Below are 26,965 nucleotides of genomic sequence, written 5' to 3' on the forward strand. Positions count from 1 at the left end.
GTGGGAACCTATTTAAATAAATGATAAATAAATTGCACTCTGCTTTACGATCTTGGTTTACATGGGATTCCAGAGTTATATTCAGTCTTGTTTCAGTGTTTCCGATTTGAAAAATATTATTAAAAGCATGCAATGCTTTTTAAAAGTTGAAATTCTTATATAAGATGAAAATAATGTACATTTCTAGATGAAGACCAAGATGCTGTTGTCATTTTTTTGCCAGCATTGTTACGTTGAGTCTTTGATTTCTTGCTACGTAGAGGCACAGAATCTGAAACCTGAGAAGTGGGAAGGTCTCCTTTGCAATCCTCAAATCTCTTAAGGGAACCTAACAATGTTTTCAGTCTGGAAACAATTGTGAATTAACAGTTTCTGTTGTACGTAACACTGCTAATTTACCACATTTGCTATTTCTCAGGTCTTATTCATGTTGGTGATGAACTTAGGGAAGTGAATGGGATACCAGTTGAGGATAAAAGGCCTGAAGAAGTAATTCAGATTTTGGTAAGCTGACAATTTATTTTCAAATTGCAATGAAAATGAAATTGAATCACTATATCTCAGACTTAGTGATGACTACAGGATTTGGATTTCGCCGTCCAGAGTTCAAATCCGAACTCCATTGCAGGATCTCTATATGTCCTTGGAAAATACCTTCATCTTTTTATTGCCTTAGTGTTTTCATTTACAAAATGAGAATAATAAGAGGTAAATATCTCACTGGAGTGTTTGGAGAATTAAGTGAGCTCATGTATGTAAAGAGGTTATGGCAAGGTCTGTCCCAAATTAAATACTTAATAGATGGCATCCACGCTGTTGTTGGTGATGCATTTATCTTTCTCTTTCCAGTGACATAGCCAGTCTGTAGGCTTTGCTTTCTAGGTATATAAAATAGTGAAATTAATTTAGATGTCTTTTGAAAGCTAAAATAGAATGAAATTAGTTTTTTCCTTGACAATGTTAATTCTTTGGTTCATTTGTAAGGATAAATTGAAGAGACTGTCCCTGTGACAAATGAAAACATACTATACAGAAATGAAAAGGGAGTTTAGTATCTCAAAACAGATCTCAGTATGTATCAAAATTTGTATATGGTTAAGATGGCATTTTAAAACAGTGGGAAAACAAGTCATTTCATAAATCCTATTGGATTAATTGATGATTCACTTAGAAAAAAAGTCACTTCCTGTTTTACACTACACGGAAAAATAAATCCCAACTAATTTAATATTTAAGTTTAAAAAAAATCACAGAAAATAAAGCAAGACTTTTTAACTTTGATGTAAAATTCAAATAGAAAAATAACTAGAATTGAAAACTTTCTATATGGAAAAAGATGCTGTACATAAAATAAAATACAAATGAGATTGTAGGAAAAATATTTTCAATATATGATAGAAAGCTATATTTTAATGTATAGAGAATTCATAAAAATCAATAAGAATATTTACAGGAAAATTGGCAAAGCATATGCACAGACAGTTAACAAGAGTAAACATGATGACTGAAAAATATTGGAATGGTGGGGATTTAAAAGCTTGATAATGCCTAGGGTTAGTCAGATTACAGGGAAATAGATATGGTTATATGCTTTTGGTAGTAGGATAAATTAATAGAACTTTTTGAGATAGCTGTCTGAAACTATCAAAATTTTAAATTTGCAAACCCCTTAATCAAGAAATTCAATTGTTGGGGGCCAGCCCAGTGGCATAGCCCTTAAGTTGTGTGCTCTGCTTTGGTGGTCCAGGGTTTGCCTGTTCAGATCCTGGGCACAGATCTATGCACTGGTTATCAAGCCATGCTGTGGCAGGCGTCCCACATAAGAAATAGAGGAGGATGGGCACACATGTTAGTTCAGGGCCACTCTTCCTCAAAAAAAAAAAAAAAGAAAGAAAAGAAATTCAATTGTTGGAAATTAACCCTAAGGAAATAATTTGGCAAATTTGTATAAACAAGATGTTTTAAAAATATTTAGAAACTATCAAGAAGGTTGCATTGATTCAGTAATCATTCATCCACATGATGGATTGCTGTGACACAATCACAATGGCTGATAGACCTATATGACTTAATAAGAACAGTAAGACAGTCATGCGTCACTTGCAGTGGGATACGTTCTGAGAACTGTGTCGTGCGAACATCATAGAGTGACTTACACAAACTTAGATGGTATAGCCGACTACACACTTAGGCTATACGGTACTAATCTTATGGGACCACCACCATATATGCGGTCCGTCGTTGACCTAAATGTCTTTTTATGTGGTGCAACTATACTAATAATTGCTTACAGAGCCCTTAATGATACTGTTCTGAGGGCTTTACGTACATTAAAACACACACACAAACTAGAAGAATGGACAGGGGTTATAGAGAAGACTTTTACCATCTCTCTGCCTATGCACTTCAGTATTACATGAATTCTCAATAAGAGTTATGAGTTACTTGAGTCTCTGTGCGGTGCTGGAGCTGCCTCCTTATACTTTCAAGAGCTGATCCTATGCAACTCTTCCCAACCTGGCTTCCAGTGACCTCACACTGGCAAATTGAAACTGGCTGTGATGGGAGTATGTATACCATGGAAACTGGCAAATGATACAAATCCAGGGCTTTTATACAAACTGCAGTCCTGGTTTACCAGCACACCCCTGGTAGTGAGCCTCAGAGAGATCGACCCATTCTTCTCTCTCCCTCTCTTTGCCTCACTCTCTCCTTCTCCCTTTCCTCTCCCTTTCTCCCTTTCCCCCACAATCCCCCGCATTCCTCTTAAACGTGTGCCAGATATTTAGTGCTTTCATAGAACTTATTCACTGTAGTTTGGCAGAGGTAACATATTAAGAAATAATTGTTACGTAACTATTTAGATATGGTTATGATAAATGCTGAAAATGGAGATGACATGAGAGTGTCTTAAAGGGACGCCTGCTCTTGTCTGAGATAGCAAAGAATTGTGGGTATTGTCATTGCTTGTTTTAATTAAATTAGAATTGATGCTCCATCTTTTCATTAATCTATTACATTTGGTATTTTTCTCACTAACCAGAATATAATAGAGATTAATGTTCCTCATTAATTTTTCTGATAAACATTGCAACTAATTGAATCATGCATCTATAAGTACATTACTGATAGTATAGATATTTCATTCCTAAAAACATGCATGCTGATACTTAACTGTCTGAAGCTTGCATATTATCTGATCTATCCATTTAATGTTGTCTGTATAAGGCACTGTGCATATTCCGTGTTTCTATTTTGAAGTAACTCAACGTGGATGGTAATATATTCATTGGCATTTTCGAAGTGCACAGGAGGTAAAAGTGGATTTAGTGATTAATGTTTTTTAACTTATTTGACAAACTTTAGTGCTTTCTCACATTACAGGAATTTCTACAAAAATAGTTTCCTCAGTTTAGTTTATCTAAGAGTGGAAACCTCAAGCTTGTAAATTTTCAGAATCATTTCGTTTTCTACCTATTTTGCCTTCTTTCTCCTTGGCTCTAGAAGTTTTCTTATAACTCTTTCTTTCCTCTGATATCAGGCTCAGTCCCTGGGAGCAATTACATTTAAGATTATACCTAGCATCAAGGAGGAGACACCATCGAAAGAAGGCAAGGTAATGATTACTTAAAAACCTTTTCTGTGGGAGGTACTAATGTTTTTCCATCTGCTATGCATCCTCTTTGTCACAAGAAGTTTCTTATTTTTAAAAAATTCTTCTTAAATCAGAGTTAGAAAAATGTTAGCCATTTCACATTTATTTTTTGTATTTATTCATTTTAAATGAAACTTTCTTCCAGATGTTTATCAAAGCCCTCTTTGACTATGACCCTAATGAGGATAAAGCCATTCCATGTAAGGAAGCTGGGCTTGCTTTCAAAAAGGGAGATATTCTTCAGATTATGAGCCAAGATGATGCAACGTGGTGGCAAGCGAAGCATGAAGGCGATGCCAATCCCAGAGCAGGCTTGATCCCTTCAAAGCATTTCCAGGAAAGGTGAGCTACTGGCGCATCTTAATGGCCTTTCTTCAACTGACCTTTTGTTCTCTGCAAAATATCAGTCCAGCATATCTGTGATAAAATAAGAACTAAAACCTTGCCTTAGAATCCTTTATCCCTCAGGTTTGGATTTCTGTTTTGTCTAACTAAATATGAATAATGACCAAAAATAATATGACAGTCCCAGGTCAAATTTGGTTTTTGTTATGAAGCAAGTGGAAAATAGCACATTAATATCTGAAACTGCATTGATGTGAAAGATGGAAAAAAAAGAAGGGTGATTTTGAAGTGGGGATAATTTATAGGAATTTGAAAGTAGACGATTTATTTCTTCATTTGAATAGATTACATTGTGTTCATTTTCCCCCTAACTTTCCATTTTTGTTTTAAGACATTTACTGTTTTGGTGTTATATTAATCTTGGACGTGTACTGAAAATTGACAGTCATATTGACCTTCTTTTCCCCCAGGAGATTGGCTCTGAGACGACCAGAAATATTGGTTCAGCCCCTAAAAGTTTCCAACAGGAAATCATGTAAGTTTGTTCATAAGAATGCAGAGTAACCAAACCTTGCTGCTTATTTTTGACTATTAAAGCAGGTGTTTGTGGTAGAACGAGAGGTCGTTACCTTGTGATCGCTTTTGAATCATTATTTCACAGGAACCAAACAAATAAGAAATTCATAGTAGGAATATTACTGTGAATCTTTTGAAGAAAGGCGTGTTGGGGTTGTTTATAAGAAACCCATGACTCGTTAAGAAAATAACTAATAACTACTACTCTCTTTAATTTCTAAATTTAGGTATTTTATAAATGTAACCTAAAATGCAACTCTTATTTCCCAACAGCCAGGAGGTTTGGGTAAGATATTTCTTGGTAAAGATTAGGGGGCGAAAAATTCACCACTTTCTTGGGCACAAAAGCAATTTTGCCCAAGAATAGTTGCTCTTATTTTTCTTACTTCCTTTCTTATCCAGAAATCATAGTAACTCTGACCTTTACCCCGTCTGTTTGTAGTTATTACCAGACTAGAGTAAAAGAAAATGAGTCAGAAATAGGATGACGTAGGCTTACTGAAAAAGATAGTGTGGATTTAGGTGCTTTTTTTTTTCAACCTACCCTTCTCTCAGCTTTTCTTTTCTTCCCACCTCCTACCTCTCTCAAGTCCCCATCCCCAAAATTTCCTGCTTCATCTCCTCTAAATGTTTCATGGGTCTAGGTATTTTAAGAGAAAAAAAAAAGTGCCCTTTGTTTTCAGCATAGAAATCGTACATTAAAAGGCGAAATGAGCAAATAAATGGTCCTGGAATTTTACACCAACATCTGTTTTTAGTATTGTTGCATTTTTCACATCTCCTGTTATTTCTGTCAGTTTGTAGAAGCTTATAGCCCAGGAATTACCTTATAAGAGAGCCAAACTGCAGTCGGGCATAAATCTGCCAAGCAAGCAGATACTCAGGGGGAGCACTGATTCAAAAGCCTGCGTGCTCTTGCTCCATTCAGTCTGAGCAGAAGGAAAAAACACTTGTTGTAGAATGCCACATATATTGTGACATTGGAAAGCTTAAAGTTTAACCAGACCATTGCATTGTTTTTGAGTGTGATGAATTTTCCCTGGCCACTCATCCTGCTGAAAGGAACTTCGAGGCATCCACCTGACTTGTTCTTTAAGGGATTTTTAAATTTGGGGCCTGCATATTTCTGATGTTTGGTGCATGTGGGATAAAATGTGTGTAACCTGACAATGAAATAAATGTGATTCTACTTGAATTTGAACCCGTACTCAAATTTGTTTGAGTCTTAGGCAACTAAGAAATGTATAATTTGATATAATTATGAATTTTCATTTATTTAAAAATTTTGATAAATTGATGTGTTTCTTTAAAGAACTATAGAAAGTGCATAAATTGTCTTTTTCATAGCTCTCCCCAAACTGGTTTCAGTATAAATGTGTGTGAATGTGGGGGTAGGGGGAGGTGTGTAGAAGTCTTAATTGTAAGGGAGGCTTTTTGTCTGTTAATTTGCACTGTCTCTTTTATATATTAATACTTCAGTATTTGAATCTGAGAAATATTTGTTCCAAGATTTATCTTTACTGAAATGTCCTCATTTGGATGTTTTAGTATTTCTTTTTTTCTTTCTTTTTCTGCCTCTTGAACACCATTTAGAAATATTTACTGATTTTACTTCTTTCACCCTTTCTTTCTTCCTTCCTTTTTTCCTTTTCTGTCTCTTGTTTTTTCACTAGATTTTGATTCACTGAGAGATGTATTGTTTGTTCTCATATATAGCTATTCATTATTTTTAAATAAAGATAAGCCTGGTCAAAATTATCCAAATTAAAATCACTAATGTATAGTAGCTATGGCCTTATTCAGAGAGAGAGTACATTTCTATGAAAATTAAAATTTCATAGAAATTTTCATAATTAATGAAAATGAGTGTCTTTATTCTCTAAGAATTGAAATTCCATTTGAAAGTTCTTTGAATTTCTCATAAACCCCTGAACCCCAAAATTATGTAAAAATCTTTGTCCTGGTTCTAAACATTTTTAAAGGCACTTAAAAGCACTTGGGTGTGTTTGATAGTGGTTCTTTACATAGCTGAATCTTAGGAAGCCTGTCTGACTTAGTACTTCCTGGACTTCAGCATTCGGTGCTTAGATTCTTAGAATAAGGCATTCATGTTATCTTGCTCTCTGCTAAATTATTGAATAATTCGATGAAAAAAATCAAGTTGATATAAAAGCTTTTATTTTTATGACTTTGAATAATAATTCGTAGAATAGATTTTAAGAAAAATTTCTGATTTAATGTAAAATTTCTAAAAGAAGAAAAATTGGTGTTTATAAATTTATGAAAAAAATACTCATGTTGATAAAAATTTCTGCACTAAATTTTACTGCACTTAAAACCTAGGAAGATATTGTTGAGCACTGATTTTAGAATAATGACTAGTCAGGTAACAATATATATCAAATTAGCCAGTTAACCTTTTTCACAAAGTGATTGCTTGTATTACTATGATTTTACTCTTTATTTGATTCTCGGTGTACATCATAACTAAAGTTTGCATGAAGGAAAAGTTCATGGAAGATGGCTCTGAAACTATAGGGGTTCAGCTAATGTCAGCAGAGAAGTCAGAAAGGAAGAGAGAAGCCCAGTGCTGTTATCTTTGCATTTATATTTGTGCTAGAGCCCTGGCTCCTGGCTCCACGGTCAATCAGGAGCCGTGATAACACCGACCTCTTCAGGCTTAAAAGCTAGCATCCTTATGCAAAACTCTCAGTGTGGGTGGTATTCATCTTTGATGCTTGGTTATTTCCTCCCCTTAAGAATCTTGGTGTATCTAATACATATCCAGAAAATAGGCTTCTCAAACAAAATAATTTGCCTCTTAAAATTAAACATTCCTAAAAACTAAAATATGAACTCTTAAAGCTAAAACATCCCTAAATCTTAGAAGCTTGATATAAAGATTCATCTCTTCCTCTTCTTCTTCATTCTTTTTTGGAAGAATAGCTTATCCAACAAAGAAATTTATGGATAATAGAATTTTGTGTTCCCTCACCGCCCCCCCATCTAATGATAGGTTCTCACCTAATGGATTTGTATTAGTAATACAGAAAGAAGAGCAGACCTAGAAGTCTGATAGGTTTTCTTTGATATGACCAACTTTTAGATTATTACATGAAAGACACAGGTTAAGTGTTTTGGAAATGAATGAGTGTATCTTATGTCTCAAGTAGCATATAGGTGTAGTTTTCATGACAGACACTTGGCAGCTTGCAATTCTTGTGTCAATATAGTTTAAAGTACTCTGATTTTCTACCAAAAGCTTATTTTTTATAATTCATTTGCATATATAAAGCAGCATAATGTCACCTAGCCTTGAGAAAGAAATAGGAATTTCTTTGACTACTTGAAATATTGTTTGTTCCCTTTCTATTGAAATCAAAGTATATGTTAAAAATTGTCTTCCTAATAGTGTAGACATTAATTAACTTTAACTTTGATAGGATGTAATTTGTATTTAAATTCAGGCTACATGGTATTCAGAAAAGACTGTTATTCATATAGAGTATTTTACAGCAGAATAGTCAAGTATAATATTTATTCACAGTGCTTAGTTTCCTATTTTAGTTATCGAAGTATAAATACCTGAAAACTTCTATTACTGCTGATGAAATAATGTCAATATAAAGGTTTCTTTTATGGGGCCTGCCTGGTGGCGCAGCAGTTAAGTTCGCAGTTTCCACTTCAGTGGCCCGGGGTTCGCTGGTTCGGATCCCAGGTGTGGACATGGCACCACCTGGCAAGCCATGCTGTGGTAGGCGTCCCACATATAAAGTAGAGGAAGATGGGCATGGATGTTAGCTCAGGGCCAGTCTTCCTCAAAAAAAAAAAAAAAAAGAATAAAGGTTTCCTTTACAAAATAGCTCTTAGAGAATTCTTATAATAAAAAATGCAAAACTGTATAATTTATTGACCTTTTAAAGATTAGAAGATAAAAACACAAAATATTTTATTTTAGAGTTTGTTTTAACCAATTGTGATTGTTATCATGTGGGTAAAAGAGAAAAAATTTAACTTCAGCCGAAGAGTGTCCATTCAAACAGGGTGTAACCAAGTTCATTTTCAAAGATAACCATTTTGTGGGTTGAAGATCACAATCTACCAACAACAGAGTTTAAACATTGAGTCAGTGAATGAATTCACTCTACGTGGTACCGATAATTTGGAAGGCCAAACATTTGAGAGTAATGTCTGTAACCTTACTCTTCGGGTTGTTGTAATGCAAGTTTTCAAAGTGACTAAGCTCCTTCCTCCTGGCATCTTAAATAATGTTTACTTAGTGTGTTCACACTTAAAGTTAATTCAGAAATCAACAGATCGCTTGTGTTCTTACTTTAAATTTGTATGTCTAAAACTTTGTCAGACATTTTCTTTATATTGGTGGGATTTTGTGTAAACCAGATCAACGTGGGGTTTTAAGAAATACTGAAAGTATTGTTTTTTCCCTGATACTTACTGCTGCTCTTTGGGAGGTGCTGGAGTTCAGAGTTTGTGTGGAAAGAGGCACAGATGAGCTAGGCTGTAAACTGTGCATCTGATTGTTTTCGTCCTGATGCGGTTGAGGTGAGGGTCTTTCTAACTGTTACAGCTCACCTTTTGTCTCGGTGAACCATGTTCTCCTTACATACGTGAAGATGTTGCTTCTAAAACACTATCAGGGTATGTGCTTTTAGCTTTCCCATAGGAAGGGTTCTGAGCCATAATGTCTCTTGCCTTTTGTCCTGGGGACCCAATGCTATCAGGTAAGAAAAAGTTGATTAACAGTTAAGAATCTGGTCCGTGTCATGGTTTATTGCAGACTTGGGGAGATTGCAGTGGGGGCAGAGCGGGTACAAGAGAGCGGTGTCTAGGGTGGAGGTTTAACTTTGCCCCTGTGAATAATAGCACATCTATATAGTCACAGTTTCTCCACTTGTCAAGAGTATCAGACGTGTCCCAGTCAGAGTAACATCCAGCAGCATGGGAAGGTTCCGCCTGCCCTTTGTGCAGAGCTCATCAAATGGTCTTCACAAGACCCTTTCTACTCCGTCCTCTGAAGACAGTCAAGTTACTCTTGGTGACCTCGTTGGCCTCTTCTCTGTGAGTTTTATCATCTTCCCATCCTGCCGTTCCGTGCTTACAGATGAGAGAGTGGACTCTGATGAGGTTGGAAGAGCAGATGGCTCTCCCTCTGCTCTGCTGTTGGGAGAAGCACTTGAGAGCAGCAAGAGGCTGGTGTGGTGGGAGTAGACAGGAAGCCTGAAAGAAACTTGCCATTTCCCTTGACTTCTTCCCCAACTTGTATTTTCTAGCTTAAGGTTCGAGTAATTAAAAAGTGATTTTGGTGTGATAGTATAGCATGGTAGTTAAAAACTCGGACTCTGGGAGCCAGACCACATGGGTCTAAATCTCGGTTTTGCCACTTAGGAGTGCTTCATTTCTCTGTACTTCTGATTTCCCGTCTGTAAAATGGAGATAATAGTACTGGCTTCATAGAGTTGTTGGAGAATTAAATGTCTGTGCATTTCATCTGCATAAACAATGCCTTACCATAGTAAGAATCATGCAATTATCTCAGCTCTCGTCTGAGGTAAACTTTTCATGTAGTTTTCCTCTTTATTCAAACTTGCCAAATCTGAGGAAATGTATCCCTTTGCTTTTCCTGCTGGAGAAGCGTGATTCTATTCAGCATGATTCTTGCTATTGGACATGTATGTGTGTGTTATATCATGCTAAAAATACCATTCTCTTCTTACTTAAGAATTGCATGGAGGAGATATTCTTTTGAGAATTTATGCTGCATATTCATGGCCTTTTATTAGAATATGAAGTACACATATACCATATGTAATTTAAATTACAGATGTTTATTTTTATTTTGGGTTGGCTTTGGTGTTTTAGTTATTTTGTGCATGGGGCATGGTTTTTCTATCACCTGATTTACACGACATTGAGTCTTTAATCAAGAGTGCAGTGCTCTGTCTATCCCATTGTTCCCCTCAGAAAGTTCACTCTCAGATGTTTAACAATCTGCTTTATGGCAGAGTGGCTGAGATTGCAGATGGATCAGCCTTAAACATTGCTCCTGTAACTTCCACCATGCCTAGATGCTCGCCTTGGCTAACCCATATCACATAATTTATTGTTTGTTTTCTAATAATTTGTTTTAGATGCACATGGCATTTCAGAGCTACTAAGAAATGAGTATAAACTCACAAGTTGGATATCTCATAATATGAGCTGGAATAATAATGATTTGCTTGTCATTTTTGCTAATACTGTTCAAATATAACCAATACAGTTGGAGAACCCATAGGTATTTGAAAAGTAAAAATACAGCAGTCCACACTTTCTCCTAAGTGTTTTCTTTGACTGCCTGCTATTCTGTAGTTTGATGGGATAAGCGAGCAAGAACCCTTCTGATCAGTCCTATTCGCTCTAAGAGGTCGTGTAGTGAAATACGTTCTACCCTCACTCCGGTTAGATTTTGCTTCTGTTAAATTGCCAGTTCTTTTTCCGCCCTTAACTGAAGATGAGTCTCCCAGATCATAGTTAACTCTGAAATCGCTCACCTGTTAGTAACTTAAAAATTGTTTAGGATTACTTTTTAAAATACCTTTCATCAAATATTATAGACAGAATGAAAATAAAAGGTTCTGCCTGACCCCCTCATTTTGTATGTATAAAAGTGGGTATTTGTCAGGATATTGTTAAATTTACAGGATATTTAGACATTTAAGGGCCGCATTGGTGGTTTCTAAAATGTTTTTTTCTTTTCACTGTTTTTATCATGAACTATCCTAGGTGTTGAACAGACAGATTAATTTAAAAACAGAACTGTTCTGTGAAAATAAATATAATCCCATTATTATAGGTATTATTTTGAAAAATACAAATTTTTTTGGTTCTTTTTTCTCATTTACATATTTAATAAGCTGTATGAAGACTTTGTGTTTTTACTGCTTAAGTGTATACATTCTTTTTAGACCAAGACTATTGTGCAGTCTGTAATGGAGTTTTTTATAAGTTCTATGTACTTCTTGACTAATAATTTTGAATATTTAAAATACATTTGTTTTTTTCCTTTGGCTTTTCTAAGATGAGGAAACAGTTGAGTGTGGTAGGTGGATTTTTTTTCCCTTGGATGCAACATCTTCCTACTTTATTTGTATTTTCTGCACATTTAATCATTTCCTTTCTCGTTTTCTTTGTGCTTCTCAGAGGAAATTAAAGGTACTTGTATAAAAGTTTCCCTGCATAGTCTAGTAATTTTATTTAGTGCACATATGTGTAGGATTAAATTGAATATAGCAAGCAGTTTATAAAAGGTTATCATGCATCCAAACTTCCACCTTGACATTACGGTACCAAAAATCGTGGTTGGACTTGGTTTTAGAAAGAGAGGTACTTTTTGCTTCATTTAGCAGAAATACAGAAAGTAATCTGAAATAGTACACTGTTTTTATCTCTGTCAGTAGTCTTAAATAAAGGTAAATGAAGAAAGCAACGTTATTCAGACACACTGACAGACTTACTTTAACTAAGGATGTGAGAGAATCTTTGCTGTTGATTTCTGCACAGGCTGTGCTGTTAGTTCCAGAGGTGTATTTATGTGAAGATTAGAGGCCTAACATAATAAATACTCCACTACCTAAATTTAAGTATTTAAGATATGTAGAACCCAGTATTCATTTAATTCCTAGAAATAATTAATAGCACCTTGTTCATTTTAAAATGTTTTCATCTGTTCATTTTTAAACAACAAAATAAAAATGGAAATATTTTGCCATATTCCTTCCCAGCACAGAATCTCTTCCTATCAAAAGAAAGGATGTATCTTAATCTTAACCTTTCTGTCTAATCCAGTGAGCCAAAATAAGTGCTGTATTTTAACTATTATCAAAGAGCCTAATTTATAAAAATAAATTTACTTTGGGGATCTAGTGTTGTAATTTTCTAAACTGTGAAAGTATGAACAACTCAGGCAAGCCTTTTATAATTTTTTTGGAACTGCATCAAGAAACCTCCGAAGGAGTGTGTAAAAAGAATTGCATGATGTTTCAAAATATCACTTTATACTTAAATATAAAACAAAATGTTTTATGTTTAAGAGTGGCATCGTGAGGGCTGTTTATGTTGTGCTTTACCTAATTGTTTTAAGTAATTTATTTTTGCATCTGTGGCTGGGCTTCTAACTGTTCTGCTTTATTTCTTGGCTTTTGTTCTGTATGCTTTTACACTCCATCCAGAAGATGCTGAATATGCTGGTAACAACAGTGGAACCTATCTAGGTGAGCACTTGGTCATGGAAGCGGATTTCTTTCCTTTTTTTCGCTTTCTTCAAAACCATTATATTGTTTTATCTTAAATTAGAATATTTGCATTAGCATGCTCTAATATTCAGTGGAGGGGGGTAGCATGAATCTTCATGTTAAACAGGCTCAGTGGGTTGGACACAAAGAAATGAAGCTTTCCTGATGCTGTATTTTTGTAAACAATTATATATTTTTAATAGAGTATGAAAAAGCATCTATTTGTGCTAAGTAACGTTACTCCAATAACAGTATTAGAGTAAAATTTTCTAAATTATCTGATTAGCTGTGAATTCTTCAAGGCTTCTAAATCATTTCTTTCTTCCTAAATAACTTTTTGGTTATGTTTTCCAGTGATTTATTATTCCTTAACACCCCCCTAAATAACCAGTGACTCAACAGCCCCATTGACCGAAAAGCCCCAAATATAATTAAGCTTTATGATTAACTTGCTAATCTGTATTGGAAGGAAAAGTTTCCAATTTGGAGATGCCAAGGGATGTTATAAACAGAAGCCAAGATATCCAGAAATCGCTAAAGGCATCAGAATTATCTTCATCTACATTTCACGTTAAACCTTTCCCACCTTTGCCAGTATTGGCACACTGACAAGTTCTCTGCTTTCCATGGTGAGAGGTAATAGTGTAGAAACACAGTTTTAGAGGTCCCTGCTTCAACCTCCTTATTTTCAGATTTATATTTATGTTTATGATAATACCTTTTGGTTATTGAAGAAATGTGCCAGATATTTTATTTGATATTTAATATATATTATCTCTAAAACTGAGAGATGGGTGGTATTTTATCGACTTTACAAAAAGGAAACTGAGGCTCAGAAAGTTTACAGGATTAACCTGAGGACCTAAAGACTGTAAATGGGCGTCCTGGTTTCAGATCCACATCCGTGTAGATACATCACCTGTACTCTACCTTTACCATATGCTGACCTCTAGTTTTTTATTCTACATAACAAACAAGAAACTGTACAGAAATATAGAGTATTCCATTTTTTAGGCTAAAGAAACCCTAATTTACTTAAGAATTAGATGATCAGAGAGAGGTTAACATTTCAGTCATACTTTACACATTTCATAGCAGTACTGTGTGCCAGGTACTCTGTATATCAATTAGCACCTCTCCTTACCTCCTCAGAAACTGCAGTGGCTTAAGACAGCAAGCATTTATTATTCTCCTGGTTCTGTGGTCAGCTGGGCAGTTCTGGGCTATGTCAGCTTGACGAATCTTTACAGTCTGGGGGTTTGGCTGGGGTCTGGTTGGTCTGGGGGACTGGGGTGCTTAGCTGGGCAAAGTTGTCTTTGTTTCGCATAGCTTTTCACCCACCAGTGAGCTAGCCCATATAGTGGTCTCAGGGTTTCGGAGGGCAACACAGGAAAGCAATCTCCAATGTGTAAGTGCTGTTGAAGTCTTTGCTCATATCACTTCTGCTCATGACCCATTGGCCAAAACAAGTTTCATGGCCAGGCTGAAGTCAGTGTGGGAGGAGACTACCTGAGAGCTTGGAGACAGGGAGATGTGAAAAGATGGGCGGCCATTGCTGTAAGCTTCTACCTCTGTCAAAAACAGAGCGGTACCTATTCTCCCTGACCTTAAGGGCTTATACTTGGTCCATTAGATGGTGAGTGTATATCCAGCCAGGGAATAACTGTGGGAGTATCTGATGAGTGTCACATAGGATGCTGTAATTCAGAAGGGAGGATGATCACCTCAGCCTGAGGCAGTGAGGGGCTCCGTCCCACCAGAGATACATCAGAACAGGCACCAAGGGTTAGGTGGGACTACTAGGGAGGATGAAGGTAGAAGCAACAGCATGGAGAGAGGTGACTGTTGCAGAACACAAAGCACTTTTAAGTTTGGGTGATATGTGAATGACAGGGCTGGAAATTTAGTGTGACATTTGATAACGTGAGATCTTCAATGTCAGGCTAAGTAATTTACGTATTTATTAAAGTTTTGCCTGATTTTTGTACTCACATTGTTCTTTGGATAAAGTTTTATCCAAAGAACAAAATATGAGTTTTTAATCTGTGTCTCTTATAGCATATAGGAGTTTTGTAAAATTAATATTTAATCAGTAGGTAGAAATCGAAGTCCAGAAGCACAGGTGATCGGCAAGATGAGTTTCCTTAGAGAGCTCAAAGAAAATGAATTCTGATAAATGCCTTTGGATCTGGCAACTTGAAGTCACTGACAACATCTTAGAAACAACTTTACTGGAAGCCAAATTGCAAGGTATCAAGCAGTAACAAAGTTGACAGTGAAGGAAAGATAGCAATTGAGTTAAAGGCGATTTTTATAGTTGAGGGTTAGGAGTGTTTTAGTGTGAGAGGATAGTAGGATCAGTTACGTAGACAGAAGTGATGGAATTGATGGTAAAGGACTGAATATCTGAGATAGGGAGTAATTGGTTGAACAAAGGCCCAAAGCAGGCCAAACTGGATGGAATTAAGACCACAGGAGTGCTTTAGAGAAGAGAGATTGGCATTAACGGGTGAAGTTATACATGCAGATACTCCACGAGCCACTACAGTTATTTCTTTGGAAAAGTCAGAGGGTGCTTCCAAGAGACCACTCTCCATCACCCAGTTACAGATGCAAATAGGGCACATGGGAATATCATGAATCATATAATAATTCATGTCAGATGGGTGGCTCACAGACACTCGAGGCTGTGTTTAGACAAAAGATAGATTTTTGTTAGACCCACATATTTGAGAAATTTCATGTAAAAATTTCTGACTCCTTTGACAAAAGATTTGACCAAACTAGGCCTTCATTTCCTTAGGGTAATAGCTGGAGCTGAGTTACAACTCACTCCTTAAATGGAACACAAGCTCCCGAGTTGAACACATTCTCCCCCGCACCGTCCCCCATTGCCTTGCCAGAGCTGGGACCAGTGTCAGTAGACTTTCTCCTAACAGTTGTGTTGGTGCTTGTATTATAATAGTGAAGTATTTCTTTGTATCCATGTCCTCAAATGTGGGGAAATCAAAGTGACCAGAGGATTTAAAGAAAAATAGGACAGCCTGTTTCTTTGAGGACTGAATGTTGTGCAGTGTATGTTGGTGTTGACAGAAGGCAATTTAAGACTTTTCTACCTATCTGGCTTCTGTAGGTTTTTGAATTTACAAGCCCTGATTATAGAGTATAGTTCTCTGCTCCGTTCGACTCCTCATCTTAGAAATGATAGTTTTACTTTCCGTACCTGGCAAAGGGGGAAATGTGGCCAATGTGTTTTAATATATGCACATATCATGACATCATTTCTTTTTGGTCTAAATGCTTGTTCTGACACATGTGCAGCAAGAGACCATCACAGATTCATGCACCTAGAAGTTCGTTTAGGTATAACTGAGATAAAGGAATCTAGCAAGGTACCTGAGAAGAAAAGCATACAATAAAGCCTGTGTTTAAAAAAAGGATATGTCATAATAGGAGGCATAAATTACTAGTGTTTCTGATCACAGTTTCTTCTTTTAAGGAAATGCTTCAACTGATGACCACTGATTTGAAATTGTTTCTTTTGCTGGATAAACAAGTTCAATTGGAGTCTCTGGTTATTTTTTATATTATGAAAGAGTTACTTTGTTACAAATACATTGAGCAAATTGACTGTTTTGTGGAATTCGTTTTTCCCCAAAAAGCCAAATTTTCAAAATGCCTGCAGATCCTATGCATTTTTAAAGGAGATCTCATATGCTGACATAAATGGCAAAATTGTTTTTTGGTAAAAATATTATTTGGTAAACACCTTAAAGTATAGTGTGACTTTCTTATTAGTTTTTCTTCTTTTTTTCCTTGATAATCATGTAATGCCTATTTTTTTTTAATATCAAGTTCTTTATCGGTCTCCTGTTAATTTGATGAGCTCTTTTCTGTGTCATGAATATTTATCCTCTCTCTGTTGTGCACATTTTCTTCTGCTCTTTTGATTGAATTTTACTTTTTTCTGTGCCAGGTTTTACAGCATATAGATATTTTAAGTTTTACATAAGCAGATCTGTGAATTGTTTCCTTTCTAGCTTCTGAATTTTCCTTTGTATTCCCCACACCAAGATTATTAAAAATTTTTAAATTTATATTTTTATCGAAGTAATATATGCATTAGGTTGAAGCATGTGAAATTGCTGTTTTTGTAGGTCAAAAAACAATAGAATGTCAGCAATTTCCTATGGCTCTGTTTAATAAATTGGTTGGAAAGTCAAATACTATTGCAAGTCTTGCAACCAAAAACAGGAGTCCTTCTCACTTTTCCTCCCTAGTCCCATGTCCTCCCTCAAGAGAACCACTTTAGCTGTGGGTAGCACTTTCTTCTGGTATTTACAGACTATAACTTTCTTATAATGCTATTTCTGGATTTTTTTTCTGATATTTATTGAGTGCCTATTATGTTCTAGACTGTTCTGGGCACTCAAGTTTCAACAGAGATCAAAACAAATACCCTTTCGTAGAGTTTCCATGTCAACAGTAGGTGTGGAGACCGATAACTAAATAAATTATATTAGATGGTAGTAAGTGCTATGAAGAAAAGTAAAGCAGGAATGGGAGATGGCGGAGTGGGAACATGGGGCTTCAGATTTCAATAGGGTGATCTAGGAAGGCCTCCCCCAGGTCATATTTGAGCAAAAACCTGAAGGGAGCCGTGTGGGGAATAAGCATTCCAAGCAGTGGGACAAGCATGTGCAAAGGCCCTGAGATAGGGCTCTGATGCATCTGAGCATCAATAAGGAGACCAGTGTGGCTGGAGCAGAGTCAAGAAGGGAGAAAGTGATAGAAATTGAGGTTGGCCAGTTAACAGAATGGTTCTGTGAGGAGGACTGAGGGAGATTCTTTGGCTCTTATTTTGTGTGAGATGGGAAATCATTGAAGAGTTTTGAGCAGAGCAATGATATAACATGACTTATATATTTAAGGATCATTCTGGCTGATCTGTTGAAAATGGATTATTAGAGAGCAAGATCAGAAACAGGGAGCTGTGTTGTAATTCAGGCAGGAAATGATTGTGGCTTGAACCGAGATATTATCAGTGCAGGTAGTGAGAAGACATGAGATTTTGGACATGTTTTGAAGACAGAACTGAGAGGATTTTCAGACAAATTGGAGAATCAAGGATGAACTTGGTACCTGCAAGTTGGAGTTACCATTTACTGAGTTGAGAAAGACTGTGGAGGAGGGCATTGGGGTGGAGGAATGTCAGGTATTCTGTTTGGGATATGTTGAGTTTAAGGCATCCAAATAGAGATGTTGGAGAGCCAGCTCTTGAGTTCAGTTGAGTGACAGTTTTGGAGCCGTCAATATTAGAACAAATTTAAAGCCCTGAGACTGGATGAGATCAGCAGGAAATGAGTAATGATATGGGCAAGAAAAGAACTCAAAGTAGAAGGAAAACCAGGAGTGTGATTTTCTAGGTGCCAAGTGAAAGTAAAGTTTCAAAGAGGAAGGAGTGATCAAGTCTAACAAATGCTGCTGAGAGGTCAAATAAGATGAGGGAAGAGAACTGACAGTCAATTTAGCAGTATGGGAGTGATCAGCAACCTTGACAGTTTTGATAGCTTGGTTGGGTTGAAGAGCATTTGACAAAATCTAACACCCTCTCATGATAGAAACTTAACAAACTAAAAGTAGAAGGCAATTTCCTTAACTTGATCAAGGGCATCTACTAAAAACCCACAGCTAACAGAATCCTTAATGGTGAAGGAATGAATGCTCTCCCCCTAAGATCAGAAACTAGACAAGGATGCCCATTCTTGCCACTTTATTTAATGTGGGACTAGAGGTTCTCGCTAAAGCAATTAGGCAAGGAAAAGAAATAAAAGGCCTCCAGATTGGAAAGAAAGTGGTAAAACTATCTCTGTTTGAAGATTACCTCATCATGTATATAGAAAATCCTTTTTTTTGCATCAGGTAGGGTAATCAAGTGGATTTCCCCTTCATTCTACTAGTGTGATGTTAACATTGATTTGTATGTGTTGATTCAACCTTGCATTCCTAGGATAAATCCCACTTGCTCATGGTGTATAATCCTTTTTAATATGTTGCTGAGTTTGGGTTGCTAGTATTTTGAGGAATTTTGTGTTCATATTCGTAAGGGATATTGGTCTGTAGATCTTTTGTTCTTGTGACGTCTTTGTCTGATTTTGGCGTTAGGATAATACTGACCTCATACAGTGAGGTGGGAAGTGTTCCCTACTCTCATATATTTTTTAAGTGTTTGTAAAGGATTGTGTTAATTATTCTCTAAACATTTAATAGAATTCTCCAGTGAAGCCATCTGGTCCTGGGCTTTTCTTTGTGGGAAGTCTTTTGTTGCTAGTTCAGTCTCTTTGCTTGTGAAAAAGTCTGGACAGATTTTCTGTTTCTTATTTCAGTTTCAGGAGTGTGTCTCTCTAGTTATTTGTCCATTTCATCTAGATTATCTAATTTGTTGGCATACAGTTGTTCATAGTATCCCCTTATAATTTTTATTTCTTCAAGGTCAGTAGTAATATCTCCTCTTTCATTCCTAATTTTAGGAATTTGGGTCTGCTCTCTTTTTTTTATTAGCCTGTGTAGGTGAAGGTTTGTCAATTTTGTTGATCCTTTCAAAGAACCAAATTTTGGCTTTATTGATTTTTCTCTATTCTAAGGGATGCTAAAATGTTGTAATTGATTTCTACACTAACTAGGAAATGTCAGTTTAATCTAAGATTTTAATATTTCACTCCTAATCTTCTGTATTAGTCAGGCAATTAGTCAGTATACACACACACTCTCTTTCACCCACACACACGCATATATACAAAGAGAGAGAAAAAACAATTTTAAGGATTTGGATCATGTGATTGTGGAGGCTTAGTAAGTTGAAATCTGCAGGGTGGGTGGCAGGCTGGAGACTCAGGAAAGAGTTGCAGTTCGAGTCCAAAGGCCGTCTGCTGGCAGAATTCCTTCTTGCTCAGGGGAAATTAGTCTCTTTTCTATTAAGGCCTTCAACTGAGTGGATGAGGCCCACCCACATAGTGGAAAGTAATCTCCTCCAATGTTAATCTCCTCCAAAAAACACCTTCACAGAAATATCTAGAATAATTTTTGACCAAATATCTGAGCACTGTGGCCTAGCTAACTTGACACACATAATTAACCATCACATTCTCCATTCTCCTACTCTACTTTAATAATCTGTGATAATCATGCATTGAAGAAAAGTTTACCCTTTGGATATTTGATATGTCTTCCACATCAAATGTTTCTCTCACTAAAAGAAGTAATTTAAATGATACAAGCCAACAAAATGGAATGGATTTGTAGCATTTTAGTTACTTCCCATACATCATACAAAGGACCATAATATTCTGTGTATATCAGATCCCAACAGATACCACTACTTTCCCACGTAAGTCGTGGTGCCACTGGTTTTGAAGAACATCCACATACACAGGATGGGTTTATATCCATTCTCGGCACATGGCACCTTTATCCAGTTCTAGGAGAGTTCTGGAAAAGAGTCAAGGGAGTTCCTAGAAATTTAGCCTTCTCCTGAGGGCTCTTCCAAGGACTATTTAGAAGAATTTCTGACACCATGGCTTATTTTAGAACCTTACCTTTGCGCCTCATCCACCTCCACACTGTATCTCCTGAGTCCACAGAAGGAGAGGAGAAACAGAAGTAATCTAACCTGCAGACAATACCCTTGGAGCAAAAATAGGACAGCCTGGGTCCACTTATAGACCCAAGACCCATGTTCTTCATCTGAATGAGGACAACAGCCCAGTAGAGACATTTCATTATTTTCACTTTGTGTGAAGTGCATAAAATCAAGCACAAAACAGCCTATGTAAGTAGCTATTAACCTGATGACCAGTTACATTTTTAAAGAATGCGTTCCATGTGAAAATGATCTAAGTTGACTCTTTGAAAGAACTAACATATAATGCTCCAAGGATTGAATGTCTGTTTGTATAAGAATTATGTCTTAAAGCCATATTTAATAAGCTATCACTGATATGAAAGCACACTGCGTGGTGTGATTCTACTGATGTGTACATACCGCATTTCTTCGAGGTCAAGGTATTTATCAATAAAAGAGCTTTGACTGTTAATGGAAGTAAGGAAAAAGCTCACTTACTGGACAATGTAAGTTGTGTGTTGTTTGCATAAAAATTTTGTAATAATAACGTGGAGGTAAATTGATAGTATGCTGTAAATATGAATTGCAGAACATTACACCTTTTAAAGTTGAGTGTAAGTCAAGGGCTGCCTATATATATTGTCAAACCATTTACTTTATATTTATATATGTATGAATTATTAGGAGTAATTCATTTCCTCCTCTAAGCTCTTGAAAATTTCATTTAGCTTTGGTGGACGGTATGGAAGTTAGTGTATTTTTGGGCGGTGTGTGTCTGTCTGTTTCCAAAGGGGATTGTTTCTCTATAGTAGAATAGTCAGTTTTAAAGCTTCTCTCTCCTCTCTCCTACTATAGAACAAAATAGTCCATATGAGGAGTAATTTTTTTAACATTGGTAAGAATTACCGAATGCCTTTCCTCTGGTTAATGCATTATAGAAACCTTGTTATAATCAATTCACAAAACAGTGCTTATCATGTATCTGTCTTCAAACATAATTTCTTTTGAATCATTTCCTGAAAAATCATCAATTTTTCTCCACTTCTGCCCTTGCTGGAGTACTTCATGCATTCTTTTAAAACAAGATCAGTTTTGGGACTTATGTAAGTTAAGACTGTTCTTTCTATTTAACTGAAGTGTTTACCATAAAGTTCAATAAAAACAAAACAGTCCGTTTGCTGTTATTTCCTTTAAATCGTATTATTTACCCATCTCTACTTCTGTGTGTGTTTTCCTAATCCTGTTTCTTATTTCTTCTCTGTTTAAGCACCATTGGTCCTCAACAAGTTACACTGCCTGTTTTATAAATCTAGTAAAAATTCCCACTTGCTCCAATATTCAGTCACTTTATTAAAGAATGATATGTAGATAAGTACAGCTATGTCTAAATATACTGCCTTAATATTTTCCTCCAAAATAAGATTTATACAAAAAGAACATTTATAAGCATTCTTTCAAAAGTGGTACAGGTTCTTTCTTGAACAAGAAAGAACTCTGCGTAATCTCAGTATGTCTGGAATACTACTTGGAAATATTTTCTCTGACAGAAAGAAACCATTCCTGCTTGGAGAATTTTAGGTTGCATAGACTCAACTTAGAAAAATATATTAAAATTTCAAATCCAATTTTCCCCTCTTTTCAGAACTAGATTTTTATATTCAATTTTATGTGTGCATACTGTATTTTCTCATAATTTTGAAAGTATAAGTAACAACTCTCTTCTTTATTAGCTGGCTGGCAGAAAATTAAATTCTCATATGGTTTCTCTTTTTTTATTGTAATGCTGTGCTTGCTTTAAAAATAAATTGTCAGTGATATCAGGAAAACTTTTTAAGACCTAAGTAATTTTTTTTCTTGGAAATTGCGAATTGCTATCTTATATTAGCTTCCATGATTTCATTAGTTACTTTGTTTTAGCTTGAGATGAGCTGAAAGATTCAAGGATATTTATAGCATTCGAACGTTTCTTTACATTTTACTGAGAGCAACATCCAAAGATGAATTTTCTATTGATTTGTTCAAAAACCTTTTCTCCCTTTATATACAAAATTAGCGTATGTATGGGTAATATAATTCATGATAATGTTCATATTTCTTTGGTGACTTTTTTTTCCTGACACTGTTTTATAAGATGAATATAGAAGCTGGCCAACCCAGCCTCTTCAGATCTCAGTAACTTTCATAGTCTTGTATTGACATTTCTTGTCAATTTAAACCTCCTCCCAAGATGTTTACTTATTTGTCAATTTAAGATGTTCTTAATTATCCTCCATTGTCTTTGGAATAATTTTATGACTGGCAGACTATGGGAGCATCATTTCAGCAATAATTTTGTCTTAGGATCGTGTTACTACATAGTTTTTACGTGTCTGTTATGTTTTATATCATTATAACAATGTTGGCATTATATTAAAAATGTTTATTTTAATGGGAATTTTCAATGTTTTGTTGTCAGAAGCCTAACAGTGTATAATAATTTCCAGAGGTTTGGTTTTTATTAATGTCTACATATTTTTTTTAATCTTAAGTTCATTTATATTAAAATTTTCTCTTCCTTGTAATTAATGAAACTATTGAACTAGTTAAATATTTTCTTGGTCAAATTAACCCAGTGTTTTAAGATGAAAAAAAATAATTTTCATACATTGGTTTTGGCAGTTCTCTGAAATTTAAAACAAGTCCACGTTTGAGTATATTGAAGGTGAGAAAAAAGAATGAAAATGTTTATTTTTATTTCCTTTTAAGAAAGAAAGCAGTTTTCTTGACTTTGCCTCAACTAAATGCATTTCTTAAAAAGTGAGAAGTTTAGTGTGAATCTCTGAGTTTTGAGTTACCTGTGACCAGTATTGCTCTGTTATGATTCAGGCAGATTTCCCTGAGGCTCTTCCCCTTCTACAAACATCTATAAAGTTTAAACATATTAAAAGCTTATTATTATCATAAACATCACGAATGCATAATATCTGATGTTAAAAGAATCGTAACCAAAGATTGAAACTGTCCCACGTGAAAATTGCCGGTGGTAACATAATAGTATTTATTTTCTTGGAGTTAACGAAGGGCAGGTCCCATTTCACTCTCGTTCACGTGTGGTTTCTGAGGCTGTTAGTGTTGGTGGTGAGTTTCCTTGACCCTGTTTGAGGACCTTTTGTATTAATGGACATGTTTGTTCCTAAAGGGATCATGTGCTTTTTATAAAATCCCATCTCAAAGGTCAACATTTTATGAAAAAGTGACATCATTAGAATGATAAATATTTACATTATAAATTTCCACTGAAGTTAGTTATTTAGGGGAGCCAAAGAATATGATAACAACTTGTGATTTTAAAAAAGATTTCACATCAGTTTCATTAGTTTGGTTGTAAGTTTTCAAAACCCTGACTGCTTTTCTTTTATCTTCTTCACTTCTTAGGTGAGACTGCTGGTTCCCTATGTATCTTCCTTGACCTTTGATTTTTAGTTCTTGTACTATATTCTCATTTTTTTTAAAAATTGTTTTCTCTTGTTTTTACTTTCATTGCTTTTTTATATTTTAGTTTATTGGCTGTCTCTAACTATTATGAATATAAAAACTTGGTCTCTTACCCATAGTCATTTCCAAATATAGAAGACTAGACCCTGCCTTTGAGACATAGTCAAAATGTATTTTCTTTTATATGTTGATAGAACCACAAATACATCTGCTAATACTGGATTTCGTTTTGTTCGGTTGTTCATATTATTATGAACTCTGTGTTTTTGTGGGATTTTTTTCAAATTATAAAATTATGTAATGTTATGGAATGCTTGAAAAACAGAACAAAATAATTGCCTACAGCCGTCTCTCCCTAACACAAGCATTGTCTATTTTTATACATTTTCTTCTATATTTCTGTATCCATACCAATTTTTATATAGTAAAAAGATAAAACTCGTAGTGTAAGTATGACTATTCTGTCAAGTTCTTTCCATTTATTATTATATCAAATGCATTTCTATGCTGCTGTATAGCTTTATAATTACAATTTTAATGGCTTCAACCCCATTTCTTTGAAGAGGTGTTTCATAATGTAATCATCCCCATACTTTTGTGTATTTCGGGTGCTTCCAAATTTTTTTACTGTTAAAAATATCGCTAACATCTGAAATTAGAGGATAGATAGGTATAATATTTGTCTACAATATTAAGCTTATTTTAATAACCAATGATTACTTTACATATGTAAGCATTAAATTTAATGTTCTTTTGATGAATGGTGTTATATAAATACAGCGTAGTAAGGAAGCTTTGAAAATGACCAAATCATAATTGCCTCGGTTTAATTTTTTTTTTTTTGCTTAAGAGAAATGTCAAAGTCAAATCATGTCTGTTGATTAGAGTACTTGCTAAAAATCTTAGTTTCTAGTCATGAACCTATGTTGTGAAACCCCTTAAATTACAAATATTTGGGAATAATTTCTATGTCCCCTAGTAGATCGGGAGCTTTTTGAGAGCAGTGACACTATTTTATATATTTTTGTATTTCATACATCATCTTGAATACAGAGGAGAATCAAAACTGTACTTAATTATATTTGAAAAAATATGTCTTTTAATGGGTAAAAAACATATTTTTAATCCCTAAATTAAACATCTCCTCTTTCATAATTTTTTGCATTAAATTATTTCATAAAAGACTCATCTTTTTTTTTATTATACATTTATGTATGTAGAGTAACATTTCAGACTTCCTTCTTGACTTTTTTCCCTCATTTAATATTTTAACCAAAGCCTTGGGAATCTTTTTTTTTTTTTTATTACACTAAGATTGCTAAACACGTGGATGGTTATACTCACCTCATTGGGTTGCTATGAAAATTGAATGAACTAATCCACATAAAGTGCTTCAAGTGGTGTCTGTCGTCTGGTAAGCTCTCAGTAAGTTATCAGGAACACCACCACTACTGCTGCTGTTTGGGTACCGATGTTATTAATTAGAGAATTATCCAAACTCAGACCAAGAGTCACCTTTTCTTGTCATGACGTAATAATAAAAACCTAGTACTTCACTACAACATATGTATCAACATCAAGTAGTGAAAGGACTGTTCAGTAAGTATTTCTGGGACCATTGGTTAATTATTTAGAAAAATACGAAGTTACGGTCTCACTTCACAAGCTTGATCTCATGATTACAGCTGAGTGATTCCAGATGGGATAAAAAAAATTAAGTGTAAAGCCATGTAACCCATTTTTTAAAACTTCAGAAAATGTAGGTGCATGTTTATCAGACCTAAGGTTAGGAAAGTCATAAAAACGGTGGAAATAACAAAGGAAAGAAATTCACAGATTCAAACACATGAATGTTTTAAGATACGTGTGTGTGTGTGTATTTATGAAAACCCTAATCAAAAAGGGATCAAAGTGTATTAACCAACAATTTACAGAAGAAATAAGAAATGCAAATGAGTAATAAACATGAAGAAAAGTTCAGTTCTACTGGCAGTTAAAATGAAATGATACACAATTTTTCTCTTGTCAAGTCACTAAAGATTTTAAAGTGACTAGAAGTCCTTTTATGAGAGAATGGTAATACGGCCGTTGTACTTACTGCTAGTGGAAATGTACCTTGTTATTGACCGATCTGAGAAGCATCTGGACAAGATCTGTCTAGCTTCTAGCAATTTGTCCTAATGAAATCATCGGGGACGTGGAATAAAGGGAATGTACTGGGATGTTTATTGCAGTCGTATTGAAATAAGGAGCAAATGACGAGCAACTTAAATTTACTTTAGACAAAGCTATACAATTAAGTGATAAGTTAGCAAGCCGTCGTAAATTATTTCTCCTGGAAAATATTAGATAAGCAGTGTCTCCTTGTGATTAAGGGCTGACCTGCAGCTGTAGTCTTCCTGTAAAGTCACTTTCCTATTGTAATAAAGTGAACGTGCTGTTCCCTTAAAAAACACAAATCTCTAGCAGCTGTGGGTAAGCGCTCTGGAAAAAGCCTGTCCATAAAAATGTTGAGCCAATTATAAATTACAGAAATGTGAAATATAAGGAAAAATATATTTTGTGTAAAACTGTTCCCTTACTCCAAATTCCTTGTTACTGGTCCTTTGCCTTTCTTCTTTTTTGAAGCCAGCTCTTGCTAAGACTTGTGCACTGAAAATGACCTGAAATTAAATAGGTTCTAGGTTATTTATTCACATTTGCCTCAAAGAACCTTCTACTGACTTTCAGTTTACGTATACATTTTTTGATCTGCCTTTTAATAAGGGAACCACATAAGACCTGAAGGCAAGAAATGATTAACCCCTTTTCCTGACATGGAGTTTGCTCTCCTGTAAACTTCGACTGAGCCCGGGTATAGTGACACATCGCTGACTGTTACTTGGAAATGACAGTTTCTTTACTGTCTTGAAGGACATGCCAAATGTGCCATCACCTCTGACTACCCGTGGAGGATAGAGTCTAGGAAAATAGTCTGGTTTTGTGTTTTTGTTTTTGCTCTTT

The 26,965-nt window shown here is 35.3% G+C and overlaps 1 protein-coding gene and 1 long non-coding RNA gene across 6 annotated transcripts in view; both read left to right on the forward strand.

Annotated features, from left to right (window-relative positions):
• Positions 1-26,965, forward strand: part of MPP7 (MAGUK p55 scaffold protein 7) — a 242,341-nt gene that overhangs the window by 174,634 nt on the left and 40,742 nt on the right. For all 5 annotated transcript variants that reach the window (XM_070600843.1, XM_070600839.1, XM_070600842.1 and 2 more), the window contains 4 exons: positions 419-504; positions 3,542-3,616; positions 3,801-3,997; positions 4,471-4,535. In XM_070600843.1, coding sequence (XP_070456944.1) covers positions 419-504; positions 3,542-3,616; positions 3,801-3,997; positions 4,471-4,535 — 423 coding nt within the window. The remainder of the gene's footprint in view (positions 1-418; positions 505-3,541; positions 3,617-3,800; positions 3,998-4,470; positions 4,536-26,965) is intronic.
• On the forward strand, positions 9,003-11,788 carry LOC139080443 (uncharacterized). Its single transcript, XR_011534960.1, has 3 exons — positions 9,003-9,139; positions 11,655-11,675; positions 11,777-11,788. It is a non-coding gene; the product is annotated as an uncharacterized lncRNA (long non-coding RNA).

Source organism: Equus przewalskii, chromosome 30 (assembly GCF_037783145.1).
Source record: "Equus przewalskii isolate Varuska chromosome 30, EquPr2, whole genome shotgun sequence".
Classification (NCBI taxonomy): domain Eukaryota; kingdom Metazoa; phylum Chordata; class Mammalia; order Perissodactyla; family Equidae; genus Equus; species Equus przewalskii.